The sequence below is a fragment of the Gadus chalcogrammus genome, chromosome 5 (genome assembly GCF_026213295.1).
Source record: "Gadus chalcogrammus isolate NIFS_2021 chromosome 5, NIFS_Gcha_1.0, whole genome shotgun sequence".
NCBI lineage: Eukaryota > Metazoa > Chordata > Actinopteri > Gadiformes > Gadidae > Gadus > Gadus chalcogrammus.
Genome location: NC_079416.1, coordinates 18,269,983 through 18,279,498, shown reverse-complemented (window position 1 = coordinate 18,279,498; position 9,516 = coordinate 18,269,983). Strand labels below are relative to the sequence as shown.

General features: G+C 42.0%; 1 gene segment (V, D, J or C); it reads right to left on the bottom strand.

Moving 5' to 3' along the window:
- Positions 1-7,248: 7,248 nt before the first annotated feature.
- On the bottom strand, positions 7,249-9,040 carry LOC130383128 (Ig lambda-2 chain C region-like). The segment is given in 2 exon segments: positions 7,249-7,767; positions 8,294-9,040. Coding segments are annotated over 2 exon segments (411 nt in total).
- Between the last annotated feature and the right edge of the window lie 476 nt (positions 9,041-9,516).

Below are 9,516 nucleotides of genomic sequence, written 5' to 3'. Positions count from 1 at the left end.
AAGCACATAATACGGATATAATATTCTATTCATTAAATGATGACTGCATTTTTAAAACAGAACCTGATTGAAACTTACTTTTCAATATTATGTAGTCAAAAGTAAATCAATAATGTTTTCAATAAATTAAAAATTCTCCCAAGAAAGACATAATTATGAAGAAAATGTCAACAATAAAATCAAACGACTGAACTCCATAAAATCATGTTTAAACTGCCATTAGCCTATCCTACGAAAAATAAAATTTGTTAAAAACAAAGAAAATCTGCTGATCTTTCCATTTAGGTTCATCAAAGGGTAGTTTTCTAAGTTAGTACTGTTTCAGATACAAAAAAGTGTCCTTGTACTTACAGTCAACGATGAGTTTGGTGCCTCCACCAAAAGTGTTCCACAGTGATACAAACTCATTAAGAGGCTGTGCAAAAACCTCCCGCACATTGAAGACTCATCTCACTGGCACACAAACGCTTGCTTCAAACAAAAAATCAATGAAGCATTCAATATTTGATTTAGCTGAAATAATTATTATTAATTTCTATCAATTGTTTGAATGTGCATGCATTCAATGAAATGTGTTTATTAAGCATTTGTTTTCATTAAATAGTTGAGGGATCACTAACAAAAAATGGATTTCTTTAACTTTAATTCAATAATTGGACTTATTAAAAGACCATCAGGAAATTGTTATAATCATGCATTTATTAAAAACAGAACTATCAATTATTATCTACTATTCTAGTTTTAGTTAATATTGTTATGAGAATTAATTTCTTCATACAAACCCAGATCGATTAAACCAGAGAAAATGTTACACATTGAAAATTCCAATAGTTTCCAGAAAAACTGAATTTGTATTCCAAAAGTATGAATGTAGAAGAGATACAGCGGTCCTCCCAGAATGTCTGCATTCACTCTCACCCCCAGTCTGATTAGTGGAAACAGGTCATTTCCATATCAAGGAAGCTTTGCATGCTCAGCTGAAACTGCAGGGTTCTGAGAGGGTTTAAAGTCCTCTGAGTTCAACACTGCAGGACTCTGAGCTGTCACTCAACACCCCAGAAACCGTGGCAACCATGAATCACCTCACCCTCCTTTTCTGGACAGTGGTCTGTGGATCCTTAACAGGTTTGTTCATTCCACTCAGTCAAAATGTGGACCACCCTTCTTTGATTGCTTGTGTTTTCTATTGGATAACTCAATGTTTGGTTTGTTTGTTTTCTACAGGAACCAGCAGTCAGGTGACTGTGACTCAGACACCAGTAGTGTCCGTTAATCCAGGATCCACAGTCACTCTGACGTGTAAAATAAACCCAGCGGTTTACAGAGATGGTGATGGAGATAATATGTTCTGGTACCAACAGAAACCTGGAGAAGCCCCGAAGCTCTTCATAAAATATACAAACAAACTTGTATCACCAACACCAGCTCGGTTTAGTGGCAGTGGAAGCAGCACTGACTTCTCTCTGACCATCAACGGCGCCCAGCGTGAAGATGCAGCAGTTTATCACTGTCTGAGTCTCCATAGTGGCCCTGTGTTCACACAGTGATTGAGAGCCGTACAAAAACCTCCCTCAGTCACACTGCGTAGACACTGAGTTGTTACAGCAGGAACCTGCTGCAGCTGCTGAGGGGGAAGAGACTCTGACACAGAGCGCTGAGCACAGAGCTGGATCTAACCAGGGGCCTCAACCAAGAGCCAGCATTAGATTCCTCAGCATTATTAAACGTACAACTACTACCTCAACTACCACGTATTACATACAACTAATACTTCAACATGTTGAATACAACTACAACCGAAACTTCATCATATTACATCTGCCCCCCCCCAGTCACACCTCAGCAGTAAGAAGACAGAGTCCTGGTTGAGGCCCCCTAGGCCCCAGAAGGTCGGGGATCTGGTCCGGTCAATGGACGGCTGCTCCGTCAGCCCCTTCTCTCCAGTCCCCAACCTGGGGGGGTCCCAGACTCATCCCTATCACTGGTTCCCCACATGGAGTCCATCAACAGATAGGCATTGGACCCCCTCAGAAACATGTCCAGACTCGGGCCGTCCCTCACTGCCCCCGTGGTAGAGACCCTCATCCACCTCCTCCTCCACCTCCTCCTCCTCTTCCTCCTCCTCCTCTTCCTCTTCCTCCTCCTCCTCCTCCTCTTCCTCCTCCTCTTCCTCCTCCTCTTCCTCCTCCACCTCCACATCCTCCTCCTCCTCCTCCTCCACCTCCTCCTCCTCCTCCTCCTCCTCCTCCTCCTCCTTCTCCTCCCCCTCCTCCTCCTCCTCCTCCTCCTCCTCCTCCTCCTCCTCCTCCTCCTCCTCCTCCTCCTCCTCCTCCTCTTCCTCACCCCAGTCCCTCTAGCCCCCGCTCCTCTCAGAGCTCGTCAGACCCTACTCCCCCTCCCAGAATCTCCGTTCCTCAGACCACGGACTGCTTTACCCCCCCACCCCCCCACCCCGGGTTAGGGACTTCAGCTATGGACAGAGCCTTTAGGTTGGCTGCCCCCACTCTGTGGAACTCGCTCCCCGGGAGATCCTCAACGCTGGATCCATCTGCGGTTTCACAAGCTGCCTGAAGACCCACTTACTGGGCCTGGACTTTGGAACATGATCTTTTCTTATTTATTTGTTTATTTACTGTTTTAATATATAATGTTTCATATTTTTTTGTTCTTTGTCACCCACATATGAAGCAGCTTGCGTCCTGATGAAAGGAATGACTTTCTTCCTCTTATTATGAATAGATTTGAGCCAGCTTTATATTAAATTCAACCTGTAGATAATGGAGTTCATGGAATCAGTCTTAATTGTAATGGTGTTGGTTGGAGACAAGAGGTGCCATTGAGCTGGTATGGAGACATGCACACTTGCTGCTTTCACTGGATTCTCCAGAGACTCTTCTGAAAGTCTTAGACCTAAATTTCCACTGACTTTCTGTCACTGAAGAGACACAGGTGCACATCTGCTAAAACTGGACATCATTTGAATAGCTACGGTTCACTAATTACAGAATACGGTTAAAGAAACACATATTTTAGCCATGTCGGTTTGGTCTTTTACTCATAGACAGACATTATGAATATGTGACTGTTTCCCCCACTCAGCATCCTAGGGTTCTTATGTCTTGGTGAGAGATACTGAATGTCTTTTGAGATGTACTTTTACATGTTGATAAGTTGGTGTCTGCAGAATCCTGTACATCGCCCTGAACTTCTATTTGATGAACTGATATAAAGTCAGTGACACACATGGGTCATTCAGCAACAGTGGCTCTATGACTGACACTGGTCCACTGGATACAGTGAACACACTTTACAACAACATCCACACAACCAACACTTTGCTCATTCAGAGATACACACCATAGCTTTAAGCCTTCATTCACAATGGTGATGAAACTTGTCTAATAAAGATTACATATGTTTGATATGCTCATTGGTAGAATGAGAAACAGATCTTACACGATTGGAAAATATTACAAGAAATATTGTGCTTTTTGCTTTTTTATTTGATTCAACATTTGACAAAGCTAGGGGATAAAATCTGTGAGCATAATGTCAATGAATCAAACACAAGTTATATTAATGTAATTCATCCAAAAGCTGCAGTGTCACCTCAGACAGAGAGACATAAAGCAGACGTGTCAGAGGAGATCTGTGTTCTCCAGTACTTCCATGCTGGAGCCTCTCTACTCTGAACACTGGTCAGGATTCAGGGTTTGAGTGACAGGCTGCGGCTGGCCATTCTTACTGGCCTCACAGCTCACTGAGCCCGCCTTCCTCCACTGGTCTGCAGGGAGGGTCAAGGTGCTGCTCCAGCTGTAGTGGCCATCTTTCCCCGGGACCCCCAGGCTATCTGACACACCCCCAGACCTGCTGCTGCCCCCCACCTTCCAGCCAAGCTTCCAGTCTGAGGGGAAGCCCCTACTGGCCACACACACTAGTGTAGCACTGCCCTGCTCCAGCTCCACTCTGGAGGGAGGGAGGACGCTCAGCGTGGGCTGCACCACTCCCACTGGAAGAGAGAGAGAGGAGTGGACAACAGGCTCAGTTAACATCAGCCTCATAGGAGCACAGAGGGAAGGGAACAACAGCATTTATCAAGAAATGTTGTTTATTGTAACGTGGAAATGTATACAACCTTATTCATGACACATTTCAACTGTCAGGTTGCTTTTCTTAATAAGTCTTTCTTTCACTTCCTTTTTATTATATTTCATTCCGGATTTAGCAAGAAAATTCTATCAACTGGATATTTTAAGTACATCAATACAAGATTACATATTATATTAAATAAATGATGACTGCATTTTTAGATTTCGAAACAGAAACTGAACGAAACTGTTTAGTCAAATTAATGAAGTTCAAAGTAACTCAATTATATTCTTAATAAATTATGAATTCTCACAATAAAGAAAGCATTTGAAAAACACTATAAACAATAACATTTAATGACTGAACTCCATCAGAGAAAAATGTTTACACTGTCATTAACCTTTCTTAAGAAAAAAATTCAAATTAAAGTTAAAAAGTAAATGTATATATATCTTTACAGGTAAGTTAGACAAAAGTTAGTACTATGTCAGATACAGAAAAGTCTCCTTGTACTTACAGTCAACGATGAGTTTGGTGCCTCCACCAAAAGTCCACCACAGTGATACAAACGCATTAAGAGGCTGTACAAAAACCTCCCGCACATTAAAGACTCATCTCACTGACACAAACACTCGCTTTTCACAGAAATCTATTAATTATTCAATATTTTACTCTCTACAGCTATTGTTTTTTCTACTTTAGATCGAATTAGTAGAATTAAAAAAAGATATAACATTTTAAAACAATCTTTGGAGTCTCACAATCAAACAGAACAAATAAACGAGCCAAACCAGTCCACAAATTGAACTTGTTAGACTTTCCAAAATGAAAGAATGGATGTAATAAACATGCATTTAATTCCAAAAAAATATTTTTTATTTATTATAGCATTTTAGGTTCCGCTGTAATGAGTAACTTTTTTATAGCCTGCACAATTTTGAAAATTAATGAATTTCATACAAACCAAGATCGAATTAACAAGAAAAAATGTTATAGATTCCAATTCCAATTGTTTACACCAAATCAAATTTTGTTCCAAAAGTATGAATGTAGAAGAGATACAGCGGTCCTCCCAGAATGTCTGCAGTCACTCTCACCCCCGGTCTGATGAGTGGAAACAGGTCATTTACATATAGAGGAAGCTTTGCATGCTCAGCTGAAACTGGGGTTCTGAGAGGGTTTAAAGTCCTCTGAGTTCAACACTGCAGGACTCGGAGCTGTCACTCAACACCCCAGAAACCGTGGCAACCATGAATCCTCTCACCCTCCTTTTCTGGACAGTGGTCTGTGGATCCTTAACAGGTTGGTTCATTCCACTCAGTCAAAATGTGGATCACCCTTCACTGTTTGCTTGTGTTTTCTGTTGGATAACTCAATGTTTGGTTGGTTTGTTTTCTACAGGAACCAGCAGTCAGGTGACTGTGACTCAGACACCAGTAGTGTCCTTTACTCCAGGATCCACAGTCACTCTGACCTGTAAAACAAACCCAGCGGTTTACAGCAATAGTAATGGTCAGTATCTTCACTGGTACCAACAGAAACCTGGAGAAGCCCCAAAGCTCATCATAAGATATTTAAACCAACGTGTATCACCAACACCAGCTCGGTTTAGTGGCAGTGGAAGCAGCACTGACTTCTCTCTGACCATCAACGGCGCCCAGCGTGAAGATGCAGCAGTTTATCACTGTCAGAGTCTCCACCATCTTAACAGTGTCTGGATGTTCACACAGTGATTGAGGGCCGTACAAAAACCTCCCTCAGTCACACTGCGTAGACACTGAGCTGTTACAGCAGGAACCTGCTGCAGCTGCTGAGGGGGAAGAGACTCTGACACAGAGCGCTGAGCACAGAGCTGGCTCTAACCAGGGGCCTCAACCAAGAGCCAGCATTAGATTCCTCAGCATTATTAAACATACAAGTACTACCTCAAGTACCACATATTACATACAACTTCTACCTTAACTACCATGTATTACATACAACTACTACCTCAACTACCACTTATTACATACAATTGCTACCTCAACCATCAAGTATTACAAACACAACTACTAAATCAACTACTAAATACAACCGCTATCTCAACTACCACGTTATCCATACAACTACTACCTCAACTAAAAGATATTACATGAAGTAAAAATTGAACTACCACATATTACTACCTCTAGCCCCCGCTCCTCTCACAGCTCCTCAGACCCTACTCCCCCTCCCAGAATCTCTGTTCCTCAGACCACGGACTGCTTTACCCCCCCACCCCCCCACCCCGGGTTAGGGACTTCAGCTATGGACAGAGCCTTTAGGGTGGCTGCCCCCACTCTGTGGAACTCGAGATCCTCAACGCCCACACATGAAGCAGCTTGCGTCCTGATGAAAGGAACGACTTTCTTCTTCTTATTATGAATAGATTAGAGCCAGCTTTATATTAAATTCAACCTTGAGATAATGGAGTTCATGGAATCAGTCTTAATTGTAATGGTGTTGGTTGGAGACAAGAGGTGCCATTGAGCTGGTATGGAGACATGCACACATGCTGCTTTCACTGGATTCTCCAGAGACTCTTCTGAAAGTCTCAGCCCTAAATTTCCACCGACTTTCTGTCACTCAAGAGACACAGGTGCACATCAGCTAAAACTGGACATCATTTGAATAGCTACAGTTCACTGCTCACAGAACACGTTTAAAGAAACATATTTTAGCCATGTCGGATTGGTCTTTGACACATAGACAGACATTAGGAATATATGACTGTTTCCCCCACTCTGCATGCTAGGGTTCTTATGTCTTGGTGAGAGATACTGAATGTCTTTTGAGATGTACTTTTGCATGTTGATAAGTTGGTATCTGCAGAATCCTGTACATCGCCCTGAACTTCTATTTGATGAACTGATATAAAGTCAGTCTGACACACATGGGTCATAACAGCAGCAGTGTCTCTATGACTGACACTGGTCCACTGGATACAGTTAACACACTTTACAACAACATCCACACAACCAACACTTTGCTCATTCAGAGATACACGCCATAGCTTTAAGCCTTCATTCACAATGGTGATGAAACTTGTCTAATAAAGATTACATATGTTTGATATGCTCATTGGTAGAAAGAGAAACAGATCTTACACGATTGGAAGATATTACACGAAATATTGTACTTTTTGCTTTTTTATTTGATTCAACATGTGACAAAGCAAGGGGATAAAATCAGAGAGCATAATGTCAATGAATCAAACACGAGTTATATTAATGTAATTCATCCAAAAGCTGCAGTGCCACCTCAGACAGAGAGACATAAAGCAGACGTGTCAGAGGAGATCTGTATCCTCCAGTTCTTCCATGCTGGAGCCTCTCTACTCTGAACACTGGTCAGGATTCAGGGTTTGAGTGACAGGCTGTGTCTGGCCATTCTTACTGGCCTCACAGCTCACTGAGCCCGCCTTCCTCCACTGGTCTGCAGGGAGGTTCAAGGTGCTGCTCCAGCTGTAGTGGCCATCGTTCCCCAGGACCCCCAGGCTATCGGACACCCCCCCAGACCTGCTGCTGCCCCCCACCTTCCAGCCAAGCTTCCAGTCTGAGGGGAAGCCCCCACTGGCCACACACACTAGTGTAGCACTGCCCTGCTCCAGCTCCACTCTGGAGGGAGGGAGGACGCTCAGCGTGGGCTGCACCACTCCCACTGGAAGAGAGAGAGAGGAGTGGACAACAGGCTCAGTTAACATCAGCCTCATAGGAGCACAGAGGGAAGGGACAGCTTCCTGTTCACCAGCAGTTGGTGATATTAAAGAGGAAGAAAACCATTGTGTTTAAAATCTCTTCATTAAAACGGTAACAACATGTTTATATTTAAAATGATTGAACTTCAAAATTTAGCGTTTTATTGGGTTAACATTAATCGACAAGTGTGAATTTCATCTAAATTAAATATGACTGATTTGCCAATTCAATAAATTAATAATGCCACAGCAATAATGAGGTCTTTCATGAAATACATTATATTGTAGAACAACATATGTAACATATGCAGTGTATTTTAAAAGACAGTACTCTGTACCACAATATATTTACACTTTGTCCTCAGCTTATCTTTAAAAAATAACAAGAAATTAAAAATATAGAAAGTTCCAAAAGATAACATTATCACACTTAATAATATTTAGAGAACGTTAAATATGCCAGGCAAAGAAAAGTGTCCTTGTACTTACAGTCAACGATGAGTTTGGTGCCTCCACCAAAAGTGTGCCACAGTGATACAAACTCATTAAGAGGCTGTACAAAAACCTCCCGCATATTAAAGACTCATCTCACTGACACACAAACACTGGCTTCTCACTAGAATGGATGAATTAGTCGATATTTATTTCACTGTATTATTATAATCAATATACATTAATTGTTTAAATAGATTTAGTGAAATAGATTTATTTACATTTATTTTCATAACATTTTTAAACGCAAAATTAAAAAAGGTTTATTGTTTTAACTTTTAACACATGTCTAATAAGGTAACTGAATAAAAAACCTTCAAGCCAATGTTATAATCATGCATTTATTTTAAACAGAACAATATCTTTTTATCTATTATTCTGGTTTTAGGTAATAATAAATCTAAATTAGAGATTCAAAGGATGTCATACAAACCAAGATCGACCTCAACCAGATAAAATGTTACACATTATAAATTCCAATAGTTTCCATTAAATCTGAATTTGTATTCCAATGGTGTGAATGTAGAGGAGGTACAACGGTCCTCCCAGAACGTCTGCAGTCACTCTCACCCCCCGTCTGATGAGTGGAAACAGGTCATTTCCATATAGAGGAAGCTTTGCATGCTCAGCTGAAACTGGGGTTCTGAGAGGGTTTAAAGTCCTCTGAGTTCAACACTGCAGGACTCAGAGCTGTCACTCAACACCCCAGAAACCGTGGCAACCATGAATCACCTCACCCTCCTTTTCTGGACAGTGGTCTGTGGATCCTTAACAGGTTGGTTCATTCCACCCAGTCAAAATGTGGACCACCCTTCTCTGTTTGCTTGTGTTTTCTATTGGATAACTCAATGTTTGGTTTGTTTGTTTCCTACAGGAACCAGCAGTCAGGTGACTGTGACTCAGACACCAGTAGTGTCTGTTGCTCCAGGATCCACAGTCACTCTGACCTGTAAAACAAACCCAGCGGTTTCCAGCGGTGGTAGTGGTCAGCATCTATTCTGGTACCAACAGAAACCTGGAGAAGCCCCCAAGCTCTTCATAAAATTAGTAAACCAACGTGTATCACCAACACCAGCTCGGTTTAGTGGCAGTGGAAGCAGCACTGACTTCTCTCTGACCATCAACGGCGCCCAGCATGAAGATGCAGCAGTTTATCACTGTCAGAGTTTCCACTACCTGAACAGTGTCTATGTGTTCACACAGTGATTGAGAGCCGTACA